Genomic DNA, 18,094 nt, shown 5'->3' with positions numbered 1-18,094 from the left:
TCCGTAATGCTCCTGGAGCACTCTGATTGGTTACTAAAACAACCAGAGTGCTCCAAGTGTGTTTCAGACAGGAGGTGACAGTGGTGGCATGCTGGAGAGCCACCATAATGGCAGGGATGGAGGGGACAGAGCATGAGGGGTGAGGCCAGAACTGCTGGCCTTGCCCTATCCCCCCACCCCAGCCCAGCTCCTTGGCATGAGGGGGATGGAGGGGCAAGCTTTCCCCCACCCTCTGCTTCTGGGAGGTGGCAGCGGTGTGGGGTTGGTGGTGTGAGGTTCGACCTAGAAACTACTATGCAAAGCCTAAGCAAAAGTGAATGTTATGTGACAAATGCCCATCTGCAATGATAAGGAGCAGACAGTCTTAGATAGAGGAAGCTTGAAAACAAAAACAGAATCAGAGGTACTGGGACAAAGAGCTCATTAAAATACTAAAAATCACACCCCTAGGTGGGGAAGAAATATGCTAATGAAACATATATGTATGTTAATGAGATACATAGCTAAAACACAGGTATAGAGACATGCTCAGTAAAGAACTCCTTGCATCACTCCTTTATAACCAATTAGCAAACAAGGATGCTTATGAAGATTCAAACCCTTGTATATAAGGGGCTTAGTATTGCATATCTGCTGTGCTTGTTCAGTGAGATTATTCCGCTTGCACCTTTTATTGCTAGCAATAAATCTTTTTTATACTTTCACCCCTGGTATCTTTATTGGCCTTTGCATACCAGGCACGAACCCAGACTTCAGCTGGGGCCTAACAGTGGGGTTAGGATTAGCAAGATTCCCCACCTGCCCTTCCCCACCCCACCCCACCCCGTCATTCTTGATGGGCAATTTGCTAGTATGTACAGAAGTGCCAGACTTTATTAGAAATGGTTCTGAAAACTATGCAGTATAATCCATATTTCTTAGGTAAATGGGGAAAAGGGTGATAAAATGAGAAGTATGAATAGCTGGGGGGGGGTTTCTGTAGGACAGCACATACCCCTTTGGAAATGCCTTTGAGTGACCCAGGGTCCATCTACACATGCATTAAGACACTTTTCCTAATGCACATTACATTTAGTATCTCCATTGCGAGGTACTAAACAAATGTGTATTAGGCTGCCTTAATCCCCAGTAACAAATGTACACAGTTTTTTAGTCATGCTTAATGCACAGTAGCCTATTTTACTGTGCATTAGCATAATAGCATGTTTTTCTCCATAACACTTTAATGTGCAGTAAAATAAGCTACTGTACATTAAAGTGCACATGTAGACATACCCTCAGTGTTTCAGTCCACTTCCTCACAGCCTTTTAGATCCATATACAATTAAATTTAAACCACTTTCATTTCTGGGGTTTGGCTTCAAGGGAATCTGTGTTCTCCCTAGCCTTGGTTCCCCTCAGAAGGAAACATTATGTTCCATACCCCAGATCCTCTCTCCCAGAGAACCATCCCTACTTTATTTATATCCAGTTGCTTGAGTCAGGCTGAATAATGTACTGAATTCTTTCCCAAAATGTAAACATCCCATATGAGACAAAGAATCTGTTGGCTTGTTACAAAGTAACTTTCTAACCCAAACCAAAGTACTTTATTAGAATAAAGACAATTATTCCTTCAAACTGTCAATTTCTCTACAGATCTTTTAAGTAAAACATCCTAGCTCCTACTGAAGTCAGACTTCCAGCTACAGATTTCAAGGAGCAGTACATGTATTCTTTGATTCATAAATGAAGTTGCTCACATGCAAAAGTATCAGCAGGAATAAGTCCTTTGAGAAGCCAGAGAGCTCCCTATAGAAATACCTGTTTTAGAATCTTAAGAACTGTAAAAGAAAAAAAAGTGAGATTGAATCAACTGTAAAAGAAAAAGAAAAAGGGATTGAATTGGGAAAGAAAGCCAAATCTAGCTAACATATATTCTCATAAAAAATTGATCAAAAATATAAAATACAGCTATTAAGTTTGGCATAATATCTGGTAATCAAGTAAGCTGGTTCTAATCAGAGTTGTTACATTATCAAAACTGGAATCAGCATAGATATACAAAATTTAACTGGCTATCAAACTTAAGAAGCAATTAAGAAAATATATAAAGACAAGTAGAAGAAATCAGAGTAAGTTTCTAATGAATTACAGAGACCAGGAGTGCTTGACCTTAATTTATGTTATTAAACTAATATTTACTTAATGCAGTCACTGTTCACAGCATACTCCTTCAAGCTCAGCATGGAAATCTTTCTGAATTGAAAGTCAAGTCCAGAGCTCTGGCTGAAGACAGTGACCTTCCTGCACCCTTGATGTTCTGTGCTTTAGGGTCCAAGGACTGTGAAAGAGGGACCCTAGCCATGCCTCCCAACTTTCCAGCCACACCTGTTTAAACCAGCATCCTGAAGAGGCTTTGATGACTCTCTAACAGGGCTCCAGAACAGCACTTTCATGCACCACACACCAGATTTGAGGAAACTTTATGCTAGTTACACCTTCTCCTTCCTCATTAAGTGAAGGGTTCGCAGAATCAGATCCTACAGACATTCTGCTGATTTCCATTCATATGTAGTGATATTGCCCTGCATTCATAAGCCCCTAACTAAAACTGTAATGAATGTCATATTATTAAAAAATGGACCATGATTATGTAGGTATGAAGTTTGCTAACACTAACTCAGTGATGCAGAAGCCAAAATGTAAATAAACATAGTACACAAGTTCAAAATAGCCATCTATCATAAACTAGTGAATAAGACAATATTATATTGAAGATACAAGGACTATTTAGGAAGAAGCAGAATACCATCTTAAACCTAGATCATTTGCAAGAAACATCAAAATACATTCATATGTATGTAAGTATTTATCTTTCCAGGAAAAATCATTTAAAAAGTCTATAACTAAATAGGAAATAAGTGTTCTTAATTTAAGATCTTTATAATAAATAATAAAAAAACCTGTGCAAAGTTTTCCACCAGAAATTAGTTGCACTAAAGTTTAATCCAGCTCTGCTCAATTTCTGGATACAACACAGCATAGAGGCCCTGCACACCTGGGGCACATCCATACATGCAAGCACATGCACTTGCAGCAGCTCAAACAGAAGTGGTGCAAATTTGAGCTGGGGCTTTTTGCCTCTGTGCATGTGCCTGGACATGCACTTTGCTGTGAAGCAAATTGTGCCACTTGGGGCAAAATAACCCTGCCTGGCTCCTCCCGGATCTGCAGTCAGGGGGAGCCAGAGCTTGGGGCCAGCACCTGTGCTGTCCCCAGCAGTATAACAACCTGCCCTGATCAGCAGCTCAGGAGCTTCTGGGGCCCAGCCACTTGGTATCTGGGGACACTATGTCAGCTAGACTGCTGAAGCAGCATCCCAAATTCACTTTTTAAAATGCCCCAAAATCCACTTCTTCCACAATTAGAACAAGAGAAAGGGGGGAATTGAGCAGATGGGCAATGTTTTGTTACTATATTTACAACGTTGAAGCAATCTGAAAGCCTACAAGTGTCTCTACTATTATAATAAAATAAATCCTAAATATCTATATGTTTTAATGTTTGCTTTTGGTTTCCTTATCACATGGTGCATGTGTGATGGGGGGGATGTGGGGTGTGCAGGAGGCAGGTGGGAAGGGGGGGCAGGGGGATGTGGGGGGATGTGGAGGGATGTGGGCCAGTGTGTGGGTAGGTGTGGGGTAGGTGTGGGACTGTGGGTGTGGGGGCTGTTTAGGAGGGGTGGGTCACCTGCCCCACACAGGGCAGAGCCCCACCCCACAGCAGATGGACCACCCTGCCTGCAGGGTCCCAGGTCCCCGCCAGGGGATACAGGCCCTCCCAGCTGCCCTCCGCCCCCCCCGGTCTCCAGCTCCCTGCTTCTCCCTCTGCTTGTCTCCAGTCTTGGCATGGAAATGAATGGGAAGTTGGGGGAACAAACAGGGGGCTGGGGCCAAGTGGGCCCCTCTCATTGTCCCCTCTCCCCTCCTCCAGCCCCACCAGTGCCCGACTTACCTGGCATCAAGCTGGGTGCAGGTCCCTGAAGCTTGCACCACTGCCTGATCCTCATGAGTAGGCAGCGTGCTTCAGCACCAGGGTGAGGGCCAGCCACAGAGACACTCTGGCTGGCTACCAGGACATCTCTGTGGAGGACCAAGCCTCTAGCTGCCTTAGGTTGCTACGGTCCAGGTATGCCCTACCCCACGTTTTTCCCCTGGGATACTGTTTGACCCCTGGATATCCAGGGGTCTAATTTTGCCTCTGCACTGCAAATTTGCAGCACGGGGAATTTTTTTTTGTTCCCACACATGCCTCTTGCAGTGTCTCAAAGGGGCTTGAGATGCGGCAAGAGGCATGTGCTTGCTCATCTGGACGTGCCCCTGGGGTTTCTCCACTCAAGTCCACTTTCCATTGGGTACACAGCCCAGCTCACCTCTTGTGTGCATAGTCCAGCGGCCATCCCAGCCATACTCATCATGCAGACAACCTGGCTCCTCCCAGCCACACACACAGCACCCTCAACCCTACCCCACTCCCAGACATGCATGTGGCAGCACACAGCATGCGTAGCCTGGGTCCTTCCATTTCTGAGGATGCAGCGTGGTACCCTCCCCTGCCACATGTGCAGCGAGGGCAGCCCAGCCCTCCTTTTGCACCAGCTTAACCCCACGAGCCAGAATCCAGAGGAGGGAGAGGGAGCCCAGAAACATAGCTGCTGCTATTATGTGATGGGCAGAGTAGCATCTTGGCAGAAGCCCAAGGGCTGAATAGTAACACCTTTTCATCCAGTTGGACAGCCCCGATCTAAACATTTCCTGGTAACATCATTCTTGGGGACCTACCAAATTCACAGTAGAAGTGGGCTGTGTGGCAGCTCCTTTAATCTCGCAGGTTTCCCTGTGCATCTCCACCCCGCCCACAGTTTTAAATATGGTGTCATTTTTGTCTCCCAGCCAGTCACCAGCAAACAGCAATCCCACTAAGGCCCCACAGCCAATCAGCAATGGTGTGGAGGGAGGCGGGGGGGGGGGGCGGGGAACTGAGACCTGCAAGATTAAAGGAGCTGCCATGCAGCCCATTTCCACTGTGAATTCAGTAGGCCCCTAATCATTCTGATTAAATGTGCTCTGGAATAGTCTATATCAATTGTTATTTAGTTTTGCTTAACTGTCAAAACATTTTTCAGTTTTGTATTTTGTGGCTCTATATTTAATGTAATTGTTTTGACCCAGAAACATACTTCTATAGTTCTGATTCCAAATTGCATAATTTTTATACTATGGCAAATTTATAAATGGCAACTTTGTCCCAATTCTAAGCCAAAGCACATTTCAAATTCTTGAAACATCTTGCAAAATAGAAATTTCTTTAGCTGAGTTACTATTATCTCCAAACAAATGACAAGTTTTTGAATTTACTAGTTATTGTCCATGTCAGCTGTACTCAATACAAATAGATAATCCAGCAGTTATAACTAACTCGAAAGAAACTTTGAACCTAAAACTGTGACATATGGATATGTTTAAATTAAGTGGGCATCAAGAGTCTTCTATTTTTTTTTTTACTCACTCTAACACTAACTTCAGTGTTGAAATGTTTTAATTTACCTGATGTATGAAAAAGGTTTGAGGTTTATATGATGGTTTAAAAAAATGACTTAAAACTTGAAGTTAATATCTAAAGGTTGAGGGAGTTTCAAGAATTGTAGCCGATATGATTTTAAAGTAGGAAAATGTTTGCATAACATTACTAAGTGGGGAAAAATTGTGAATTTAACCAATGCTATTTGAATTCCTACACAATTCACAGAGTAATGAAAAAACGTCCTTGTTGACAATTGGTCTGTAAACATACCACAATGTAAAATGGTTATTTTCAAATAATTTAACCATTTTTTTTCTCTATAAACTTCAATGGAATTTTGTCTAAGTGTACAGTCATATTCCAGACAACGCATGGTAAACATGCCTTTTCAGACCATCAGCATATGCTTAGTATAAAAAAAAAAAATCAGGACAAACGTTTCACAGATGCTAAAAACAGATATCCATAGGGTCAGTTTCTGTTTCAATATGAGTAGATGTCACTGAATTGGACACTTGAAACAAATCACAATTTGATACTTGCATAATGCGTAGCTACAGATACTTCAGAAGTAGAATTTAGATTACATGGACTCAGTGAAGATTACATGGACCCAGTGATAACCAAAAGCCATGCCTAACCACACATGGATTATGAGTAAAATTATTCAGATTATGAGTAGAACACTTCTTAGACACAGGAAGTACAAGAGTGATGTTTTCAAAAAGATTTTTTTTTTCCTTTTGGAAATCGGCTAACAAAAGCATCAATAGAAAAAAGGACATAAACACAAGAAAAAAAGTTGAATTTTTCTGAAAAGCCAGATAAAAAGTTTATTGAGCCAAAAATCAGCTCTGGTGGAATTTCCAGTTACATGTGGATTTATAGAGTTGAATTTGGCCTAGAAATGGTAGCATTGTTCAAACAGAAGTTTGACTGACTTCAGGGGGAAAAATGCAGATTAAGTTACTTAAATCTATCACAAAAAAGAGAAACAAATACCACTAGATAAGTTTACTAACAAAATGGTACACTACAGAAAAGAAACATACAGCAATTAAGAGATAATCTGAGAAATGTCTTTGTTTGAAGAGTAGTAGTTTTTCACTGAGTGTTTGACAATCATTCTGCTTATTGAGAAAATAAAACTGTTGTACAAGTTTTCCAGCTTTGACATATACATAATTTTTTTTTAAAAGATAGAATCAGTCTATATGCATGTTTATAATTATTACGATTAAAAAAGGATTCTGAAGATATATTATGAATATCTGATCTTTTTGCTGTTCACCTGTTATAGACACTAACACAGTCCACAGATGTCAGAAGACTTTCTGGGATGAACAATTTGCTTTTTCCATTTCATGCTACTACACCAGTCCGTTATAGACCAATTTCCTCTATTACTGCACACAATAACTAATAAATACATTTTTATTTGTATGGATGGATTTCTCTTCTTACAAATGAGATTTCCATTTATTATTGGAAATAAGGATCTGGCCCTCAACTAGTAGCTGTGTTTTCTAAGTGATAAATATAAAACTACATGTGATAAATCAGGTAACAGTTCTAATACTATATTATAGTTGTAATTTATGCATGTTCCTAATCTCATAATGCATAAGTATATGTGCTTTAAAAAAAGTCTCTATTATTTTTTTTTCCAAGGAAATATTTCTATTTACATATATAGTCTTGTTAACTAAAAACATAGGTTATACATCTTAGGGCCTTATTACGCTTTGCACTTTTTGCTGCTCAAATGTTGATCGGTGTTAATATTAGCTCAAGCTTTGAGCAATCACACTTTAAGGCTAAAAACTCTCTCTGACTGTCCCTGACCTGCACAGTTGTGACTTGCCATTAGATGGCTGGCAAGGAGGGACCTGACTAGGAGCTACAGCTGTGAATTACCACCGATGAGCCAAGGCAGGATTCTAATCCTGCTCTAGGTGGGGGGGTGCATGAGAAATTGGGGAGGGGGCCATGAAGCTGGTAGGTAGAGAGTTAATGGGATGGGGGGGTGGTTAATGAAATAGGAGGTGGAAAAGAAATAGGGGTGCAGGAAGGGTGTTGACATGAAGGCAGTCAGCCACTGAAGGATAACATTATTAAAAAGTGAAAAAAAACAAAACCCAAAGAATTTTAAAAGAAACAGAAGGTAAATTAAAGAAGGTCTTGTGTTTTATGAAATTGGAATTGGGTTCAGGGTGTGAAGGGAGTTGGTTGTACTTCCTGGTGTGGCTGGGAGGTATGAGCAGTGAGGGAAGGCACTTTTGGGGGGAGCTACTGCCTATGTGCCAGGAAGGAAGCCCCAGCTCAAGGGGCCTGATCTGACCTCCTACTGTGTTCCCCTCCCCCACCCCAGCTACACCCCAATCCTGGGCCCATCCATGTGCTCTGTGACCTGGCTAGCTGGCATTTGTTTTACAGGCTGTTTGCATGGAGTTGCACCGCTGGAGGTCAGAAGGTTACACCCTTGGGGGCCAGAGGTGGAGTTGCTTGGTGCCAGAACCTTCCCTTGGCCAGTAGAGTTCAGAGGGTGGAAAGATTGTCTACACAGAACAGGAGAGTGAGAGAGGAGAGTCTGCAACTTGAGATGCTGGAAGACTGCCACTTGGGTGGCTCCAGTGTGCTTAAAACTAGTTTCAGGTATTAATGTGTGGACAAAACAAGGGTTTAGAGCTCCAGAAGCCACGTAACAAGGTGTTACTGACTAATTAAGTCTGCTTGTGACAAACTTTCGAAAAGTTCTTTGGGACTAAATCTGCCATCAGACATAGATAATGATTCTTAGGCTGCGATTAGTTTAGTTTTTGTGGTCTAGAATATGTAGCTGGAGACCCAGTCCAAACTCTAAATGGAATTATGTACCACCTCAATACTTCCTTTGGATGTTAACAAACTCTGCTTTTATCAAAACCCAGTCATAAAGCATATAGGAAAACTGGCATTTTGACTTAAACCCTGCTTTCATCCAATCTATGCTTCTCTCTGATAGCAGTCAGAACCAAATCCTTCAGAGACACGAGAAAGAATGGCACAGTGAACAGATGCAGGTTATCTGCCTCCGATATTAGTTTCATCCCGATCTCTGGTAGTTAGATTGTCTTCAGTCCTGAAGCAAGAAAGATTTTCATCTCTATACTGGCTGAAATGAAAACTACTGTTCACTTCAGATAAATCATAAGAGGCAGAAAGCAATCTAGTTCACCCACTACTAATGCAAAATTATTTCCTACAGTTTATTCTCTAGTATTTGCCTTCTTTTTTAAACAAGCAGGCTACATTAAAAAAAATGCCGTTAGCATTTTCCTCTTATATTTTCTTAGGTGAATACTTCTGTATTAGTGGAAATATTTTCACATTCCATTTTTTTTTCGGTTTGCTTTTCGGAAGCAGTACGTTTTTACACCTTAACCCTCAGTAGTGTCGCTGAGGGGGGGATGACTGGGGCAGCAGGGCTGGAGAGATTTAAAAATAGCTGCCACTAAAGCTGGCTGTGCTGCCACCACTAGCAGCACGGTAGCCAGAGCTGCCCTGTTAAACCTCAGCTTTCCACTATACATGATTGGGCTGAGTCCTACATATTATTTTTTAATCTTTCCTCGTTGGCTTTTCCATAGTACTCATTCAATCATTTTTGATAGTCTTCTCCAGATTCTTTGTCTGCCCATCCCACATCCCCCAGCTGTACAGTGCTTAGAAATTAAAGGACTGCATGCATTGTCTCATTTAGTAGCAGTGAAAGAGTTACATTAGCATTTTGGGTTAACATATTATGAATCATCCTCAAATCTGTTCATTTTACATATTTATGTAGTCCTAATCTCAGTTGTTGGATACATGAAGTTTCACACGTATCTGCTACTGAAAGGATTCCAAAGCTGTCATTAGCACTCAAGATTATATGGATCTAGGACAGGCAGGAAGAGTTTAGTCCTATAAAAAAATCTTGATAGCTTGAGGCAGAAATAATTTCATGATTCATTCGATACTCTTCTCCCACACCAGAGCACTGACATTTTTTTGTTTTCTCTCATTTTTCCATAGCAACTATAACGGTCACAGAAAATATTGGATGGACGGCCCTTATTAATACATTTTCCTGCCTACAAAACAAGTATGAGATTGACACAACTTCCCTTACACTTCAAATCCTGACCTAGGTTGCCATCCTCTAGTCTTTATATCCATTATATCTTGTCTTTATTATTCCTAATAGTCTCTGCAGGAGCAATTCTGAGGGTGTTATATTTTAAATGAATGGTTATCTACTGAGAATGGGACAAAAACATACACTTGTCAACTTGGAGATGACTGCTCATCTGGTTTAGATTTTAAGCAGCAGAACCACCAGGCTGTATTTCCCATGCTCTGAGCCATTCGGCTCACATAATGTTCAATTTGAAGGAAGTCTCCGCATTAGAATTTGACACTGATATCACACACTTTAAGTATAAGGAAAATGCATACAATTTCCTTTTTAAAATAGCATGAAACAGACCATGCTTGCACATCTCACAAGCTACCAAAATGCACTGATACATATTTGAAGATGTACAAGTTGCTCTTGCAGTTCACAGACATACATGAAACATGCTATAAAACTCTGCAAAAGTCTCCTTTTAGAAATCTAACCTTCCAGTGACAGAAAACAGTAAATACAACTTAACAGGTTTGCAGTTCAGGGCTTGGATATCGTCCATTTCCAACATGATTTATTTATTTTTTAAGAGTGGTGGTTGGAAAAAGGGAGTTATCACATTTATTTTACAACATACTGCCTGTGACCCACAATTTATAGTCATAAATGACTTATGGCTAAGATTTTTCCCCTGTACTTTTAGCTTGGAGAATAATTAGAAAATCTGCTCAGAGTTTGGCAGCCAAATCACCAAGCAGCAACAAAGGCCAAAATCTACTGCCATCAATGTAGCTAGCACAAGGTGGATACTGCAGTTGATCAACGTGAATTTGGGAAAAGCAACCCACCACAGTTTGAAATAATGATAGATCTATGATGTTTCCTGTGGATTTCTGATGTGTTGCTTACACCGAGATGTTGACAATTGCCTTGTATACAGACCCTTTTCCTAGGAAAAACAAGCTCTAAGGATGACCACAAATTCTTTTTGAATTTGTTTTTCCACTAAAAGGAATGAGTAAGTTTACTTCTCAGTCAATACTGTTATTTTAGTTATATCTAAAGCCAGGCAGACAAGACACCATGCACTGATTTAATGAGTCAAAGGTAAGAGAAGCAAGAACGTATATTTAAAAAAATAAATTTCTTTTAGTTTTGAATTAAATTCAATTTTCAATTGTGTTCCCAGTTTAATAAAAAAAAAAAATTTCTTAATTTATAAATTCACCTGGCCCTTGTAAAGAGTGGATTACATTATCAGTATTTTTTTTCAGAGAATTAACTACAGATATAACAATATAAGCAGCTGTTCTTTTTTTTTCTCCTGTGGGAGTGTAAATCTTCTTTTTTTGCACTAACTTTCTTTTGAAATTCTTCTGCTTTTTTATATTAACTGGCCTACATGCTGTTGACTTTTAATATATATTCACAAAAGGAGAACATTAAAGCGAAGTTGAAAATTCAATTATACCTATTAGATTAAGAGCTAAAGCAATGAATATTTTTATCCAAATTCATTTACAAATTAGGAAATGTTGCTCTCTGAAAACTTAATACTGAAACATTTTGTTTTCAGTATACTATATCAGATTTTGAGACCTTTTTACAGACTTCATTTTGGTATCTTTGAACTCCTCATTGGACCACAATACATAACTTCCCTATGTTGTTCAGATTCTTATTTAGTTCGCTGCACGTGGAAGAAAAATACTTCCCCATTTTTTTGTATAGTGAATGTCTTCATAATTTTTTTTGCTAATGTTTTATTATCATAGTGTTTTTCATGCCTTAGATTGTATATCTATGCTACCATGGCCATTTCAAATGCATGATTAATGTCAGACTGAGTTTTTAATGTTTGGCTTCCACAATGTGCAATTAATGCTCTAGAATGCTGTCTCAGTACTGAAAGTTTTGACGAGTGTGGGAGACTTAATACTACATGAAGTAAATATATCCTGAAATCGCTCATGCATTATTAGCAAAAGGTATTATCATTATCCCCCTTAAAATACCTATTGAAGGCGTATTAAAAGCTTTCAAAGTTGACTTTTTAAAATTACAAATCATGTGACATTCTCTTTTGTGTTAATTTATTTTGATTAGCATATTTTTCCAATATTTTTTTTAATTGTAAGGATGGCTTCACTTAAACATTTTTATCTTGACACCATATACATCAGATTGGGAGCTTAAGATATAAATTTACCATGAATTACTTACTAAAAATTCTTTATCCTTAATCTAAATGACTTTACAGTTTTCAAATAGGCTAAATCAGTATCTTATAGCATTATTCCTGTGTCTTGATAGGCCTTGTTGCAATACATAGGACATTAGCATGCACTGGTAATAAGGGGGAACTGAAAGCTAGGTTGTTGTGGTGCCCTTGAAGACTTGTGCTGTGAGGACAATATGTATAAAATGGTTTTGATAAGGCTACAAATTATAGTCATATTTTGTATTATAGATGAGTTCAAAGGAAAATGCTATTTCAGAAAAATAAGCAGGTAAAAACATCTTCAATTATTATTCTCCGCCCAATGCCTAGTGTCATTTTTTCCAGTTTTATCATCATGTTTTCCTTTTTTTAAAATGGAATTCTCTCCTATTAATTGAGATAAAGCCCCCTATGATAACTTCTGAAATATAACTAGACAAGGGAAACTTGAAACTAACGGTATACAGGGTACTGTCAAGAGAATAATGTAAACAAAAGTAATATGTCCTTTAAACATTTCTTTCTACTACAGCCATTTTAGGGATCCCATGTTAATAATGATAAAGGAGATTTCAGACAAAGTGATTTATAGGATGCCCCTTTAACACTGTCTTTCAGCACTCATATTTTTCTAAACCCACCCCACACAGAGACCAGGTCTTATGCAAGTGGAGTTCTGCCAACAAATCCAAAGCAGCAAGGACATTTCCAGGTAAGGATTAAATGCACCACAATCATCCTCCACTACTTTACAGAGAAAGGTCCATTGAGGGAACCAGTTAAGGAAATTTGCTGTGCTCCTTGGATGACATACATTGCAACATTAATGATGATTATTCTTAGTAAAACTTCCTAGCAATACTTGAATGCACTTTGAATATACCATGTTAAGGTTTTTAAGACTTTAGAGTATAAGTATTACTGTATTGCCTTTATTTATTTTTTTTACTGTATTGCTAAGAGTCTGTGGTTACAAATACAGCTTAAGATAAGAGTGCCATAAGCAAAACACGACCATTGCTTGTCAATGTTTAATCACAGGTGTAATCAGAAGAAGGGCTTCATATACAGAATTAGGAATCGAGGCTAAATTAGAGCTCTTGGCATTAAAGAGGGCAGTAATTTCGAGTTAAATGCTGGGAGCCAGCAATCTTCTGTTTGGGATTTTCTTTAAGTGCAACCACATTACACCTTAACCTTCAGACCAAAAGAAGCTACCATTCTGTTGCTGTCGTGTCAACTCTGAGCTACAGCAAGTTCTGCCTGCATCTGCAAACAGACACGAAGACAGGGAGCCAGCCACAACCTTAGCTACAGCAGTCCTAACAGATCCTTTCCTACACCACATGCTCCTTGTTGGTCCTATTACATAAGACAAAAAACCCCTCTATAGCCCCGTCCTTCTTTTACCCCTATTAGAGGGTGCATTTACCTACACTTGGCATATTTAGGACCTGAGCCTTCACCCTTAGAAATCCAAGGGGCCCCAGTCTAGCATGCACATTCCCCTTTCCTCTGCCTATTTAGGACCTAATCCTTCACTCTTGGAAATCCATGGGCTCCCGTCCAGGAGGCACATTTTGTCTGCTCTCTGCCTGTTGAGGACCTGCTCCTTCGCCCTTGAAAATCCAGCCATGGGCTCCATTCCCGAGGCATCATTTGCCTCTGCTCTGCCTATGGAGGGACCCACGCCTCCCCCCTGGGAAATCTGGGGCAGCTTTGCAGAAGCACTGGGGCGGATGCATAATCCATCCCTTGTTGCATGGAAATCCGTAAAGCCCAGAGGTCTGGCATGAGAGTCCCTCTCTCCAGCCCCCTGTAAAACGAGGTTTTAAAGGGCTGGGGGGGGGGGGAGGGACACTTAACTTGCCACCAGCTACCTGTCAAATGAAGGGAAAGAGGGAGGCATTCCCTTTCCCCTCATGTTAACCGAAATACCCCCCGCCCTCCCACTTAAGATTGCCCCTGGCAGAGGAGTCACTGGAGGTTCTTCCTCAAAGAGGGGCAGCTATTTGGGACTTCTCCACTGAAAAGGGGGGGCCGTTTGCCATTGGAAGGAGGGGAAACCCTCGGCATTGAAAGGGGGGGACCCTTCCCCACTGAAAGGAGGGGGGGACCCAGCCTGCAGGTGCCCGGCAAAGCCAAAGCAAGCGCCGGGCGCTGAAGTTTCCTGGAGGCTTGGAAGCGCCGCCACACGCCGGCAGCAGCAGCCCGCAGCCCCTTCCCCTTGCCCTGGCCGACCGCCGGCCACTTCGGAGGACAGGAAAGTTGGTGGGAGCCCCCCCAACACCCATGGCCACATCCATCCATCCCCGCCAGCGGATCCAGGCCAGCCGCCCCCTACCTTGGTTGCCGGCGCCGTGGCTGCAGGCAGCGGGGCGGGCTGCGAGGAGCGGGAAGAAGAGGCCAAATTTCCAGAGCAATCCCCGGGCTGGGCAGCACCCCATGGCGGGCGGCAAAGCGGCGTCCTCCTGCAGGGGCCGGGCTGCCAGGTGCTGCAGAGGCATCCGCCGCCCGCCGGGCCACCCCTGGCTTCAGCCTCCACGGAGCATCCTCCGGCCCGGCGGGCTGCCCTTGCCCGCGCCCATGCCAGTGCCGCTAAACTTGGTCCCCGCCGCGCGGCTCAGGCGGCTCCGCCGCTCCCCTGCCCGGCTCCGCGCGCTGCCCCGCCGGCGCCGGGCTCCAGGGGCTGGGGCTGGCCGGGCGGGCACGCCAGCCCAGCGCCGGGCATCGCTCGCCGCCTGCCTCCCTCGGAGAGAGGCGGGCTGGGCCCCGGGAACGCCCTGGCAGCGGCCCGGGCAGGGCTGGCCCCTCCTCAGCCGCTCCGCTCGGGAGAGGGGAGACGGGCGCGTGTGTGTGCGTGTGTGCGAGGAGGCGAAGGGAAGAGCTTCCCCGCCTGGAAGCGGCTGGCAGCCCGCAGGTCAAATGCAGCCTGTTCAGCACTAGAGGGGGTTAGTTGACAAGACAAAAAAACATCCCCTCGGCTTGGCTCACCGGCGTGGTGGCGGCTTCAGCGAGAGAGAGAGGAGACAAGGGCGCTTGGAAACTTGGCTTAGCTTCTTTAAGCCACCCCGCGAGCATCCCCGGCAGCGTTGTTGTGATGAAAAGGGGGCCAAACTATCTCCTTACAAGCCCAGAGTTCTTGGTCCTCTTTTCTCCATGCTCAAGGTCTCCTTAGAAGTCCTCTGAGGAGAAGTATGTCATTTGACCTGTTGTTACAGAAGTCCTTTGAAGCCCTCTCCTAAGGAGATAGCCTGGCCCTCTTTTCATCCCAAGGGCAATCCACAATGGGGTCACAGCAGTGTGAAACAGGGACCAGACTATCTCAAAGTCTCCTTAGAAGCCCTCTAAGGAGAAAGTATTTTGTTTGACCTGTTGTTACAGAAGTCCTCTTCTAAAGAGATAGTCTAGTCCCCTTTCTATGATGCTGTGACCCCATCACTGATTGCACTTAGCCTGGCCCTCTTTTTGTCCCAAGTGTGAACAGTGATGGGGTTGCAGCATCATAAAAAGGTGGCCAGACTATATCTCCTTAGAAGCCCAGTGATCCTGAGATAGCCTGGTCCTCTTTTTGTCCCATCTCAAGATCGCTGGGCTTCTAAGGAAATAGTCTGGTCACCTTTTTACGATGCTGTGACCCCATCACCGATTGCACTTGGGATGAAAAGAGGACCAGGCTAAATGCAATCAGTGATGGGGTCACAGCATTGTAAAAAGGGGACCAGAGAGGGCTTCAAAGGGCTTCTCTAACAACAGGTCAAATGAAATACTTCTCCTTAGAGGGCTTCTAAGGAAACCTTAAGCTAGTATGGAGAAAAGGGGACCGGACTACGACCCTATCACTGATAGCCTGGTCCCCTTTTCATCACAAGTGCAATCTCAAGGTCTCCTTAGATGCCCTGTAAGAAGGATTTTGTTTGACCTGTTGTTAGGGAAGCCCTCTAAGTACAGAAGTATTTTGTTTGGCCTGTTGTGTTTTTTCCTTGTAAAACAATCAAAATATTAGCATTAACATATACGTCCTTCTATCCCATCTGCCATGACAAGATACAAATTATTCCTCTAAATAAACCACCACATACATGCAGTGTGTTAGCATATATGCCCTTTTCTAAGGAGATCTTGAGATTGTCTGGTCCCCTTTTCATCACAAGTGCAAGGCTTGGGGAAGGAAAAGAGAAAGAATGTGTGTTAGGGGGGTGTGTATTGTCACCCTTAGCGAAGGGGTCCTAGCAGCATGGAAAAATGTGTTGCCTTGGGCTGCCCCTCTTCTAAGGAGATCTTGAGAGAGTCTTGGTCCCTTTTTTTCAGCACAACTGTGGTGCTTTAGGCAAAGAAGAAGAATGTATGGACTAAAAGAGGATAACTTTTGTCACCAAAATCATCAATGGGGTCCTAGCAGCATGGAAAAAATGTGCTGCCTTGGTGGCCCCTCTTCTAAGGAGATCTTGAGCTAGACTAGACTCAGTCCCTTCTTCAGCATGATCACAATGCTTTAGGCATAGTAGAAGGGAGAAGGAGAACTTGTGTGTTAGAGGAGAGTGAGTATTGTCATCAGAATCAGTGGCAGGGTCAGAGCATCATGAAAAGTGGCAGGTGATTACTAGCAAGCATGAAACAAAATGAAAAGGAAAAAAGCTAGGGGGAAAAATAATTATGGGGAGGGGAAAGATACCAAGCCTTTTAAAAGAATGTGCAGTCACTTTTACAGTGTCTGTCAAACGAGTTACTTCACGACTGTCTAGTGATGCAGAGAATTTCCTGAAAATCTGTATTTTTAACTTGGTTGCCTAAAAATATGTTTCTACATTAAAAAGCTTCCCACTTCCCATAAGTGCTCATTACCTGGAGGTCCCTATAAAGTTAGTGGAAGGTAGAGGTTCATTATGCAGGCAATTCAACTGATTTTTCTAAATTCACTCAGGCACTTCTGTATTCTACAGAAAATTACCAGTTTTGTAATGCAAGAATATTGACAAGAATTCAGGTTAGGTTCAGCACAGGTAAGCTATCCTTTTAAAACTAGTAATTCGTATCTCTTATTAATTAAACATATTTAGCCAATACTTTTCAGAAAAAATATGACCATGTTAATCTTTCATGTCAATAGCTTAGATAACTGCCTACTTTGGAGCAAAAACAATTTTAAAAAAAGTTCCCTGAAAGTTTGGGGAAGAACCTAATATTTTTAAACAATTGGATATTCAGTCTTTTGTTTTAGCTTTATGTTGGAAGTATGAACAGAAAGTTCATGTCTTTTTAGAATTTCATCAGCCATATGGAACCCATGATTAAGTTGTCTCTTTAATCAGGTTCCTAACGTGTTATTTTAAATAATGATTTTAAATAATGGAAATCATTATACTTCAAAAAAAAAATAACAGTAGCATAGAATAAATTTTAATTTCTTTGGAAGCATTCACGTTTTTCAGGTTTTGGGGTTTGTTTGGGTTTTTTTGCTTGTTGCCTCCCATCCAAATGATCAGAGGGAAGGTAGTGTAGCATTCAGTGCAAAATAGCGCTTCCGAGTTAAAGTATGTCAGTTAGGCCTTCTGCATAAACAGAAGTATTTTGTTTGACCTGTTGTATTTTTTCCTTGTAAAACAATCAAAGTATCAAAATTAAAATGTACATTCCTTTATCACATCTGCAATGACAATATACAGATTATCCCTCTCAAAAAAACACCACATACATGTGGTGTTTAAGCATATATGCACACATAGGAAATAAATACTGCTTATATGTTTTTCTTATAAGGGGCCACATGTATTTTTTAAAAGGAGGTTGCCTGCATATTAGTTATCTTTTCATGCCCAGGGAAAATAAAAACATTTTTTGAAAGCATTTAAAAATCTGATGTACATCTTGTCTTTTGTATGTGATGCCAGGTAATAGTTGAATAATATAAAAAAGAGAGACAGCAAAAGATATGACTATGTAACAGCAAATTTTAAAAATGTTTTCTCCAACATGCAAAATACAACCTGACCTCCAGGTAACCTTGAACTTCATAAGCTACAGGGAACAGTTATATAACAGAAAATGGCTCAAAAGGGTTTGGTAATAAGTGTCCATTAACTGACACTTAACTATGTGTTGCATTTCTGGGGGACTACTAGCATGCTACATGCAAGAGTCACATGAATGCTAAATGA

The 18,094-nt window shown here is 41.7% G+C and overlaps 1 protein-coding gene across 1 annotated transcript in view; it reads right to left on the bottom strand.

Annotated features, from left to right (window-relative positions):
• Nucleotides 1–14,737, bottom strand: part of EPHA6 (EPH receptor A6) — a 978,007-nt gene extending 963,270 nt beyond the window's left edge. The window contains exon 1 of the mRNA XM_019476566.2: nt 14,281–14,737. Within this exon, the coding sequence (XP_019332111.1) occupies nt 14,281–14,443 (163 nt within the window). The 5' untranslated portion in view covers nt 14,444–14,737. The remainder of the gene's footprint in view (nt 1–14,280) is intronic.
• Nucleotides 14,738–18,094: the final 3,357 nt, after the last annotated feature.

The sequence above is a fragment of the Alligator mississippiensis genome, chromosome 1, assembly GCF_030867095.1.
Source record: "Alligator mississippiensis isolate rAllMis1 chromosome 1, rAllMis1, whole genome shotgun sequence".
Classification (NCBI taxonomy): Eukaryota; Metazoa; Chordata; order Crocodylia; family Alligatoridae; genus Alligator; species Alligator mississippiensis.
This window is presented reverse-complemented; position numbering and strand designations above follow the sequence as displayed.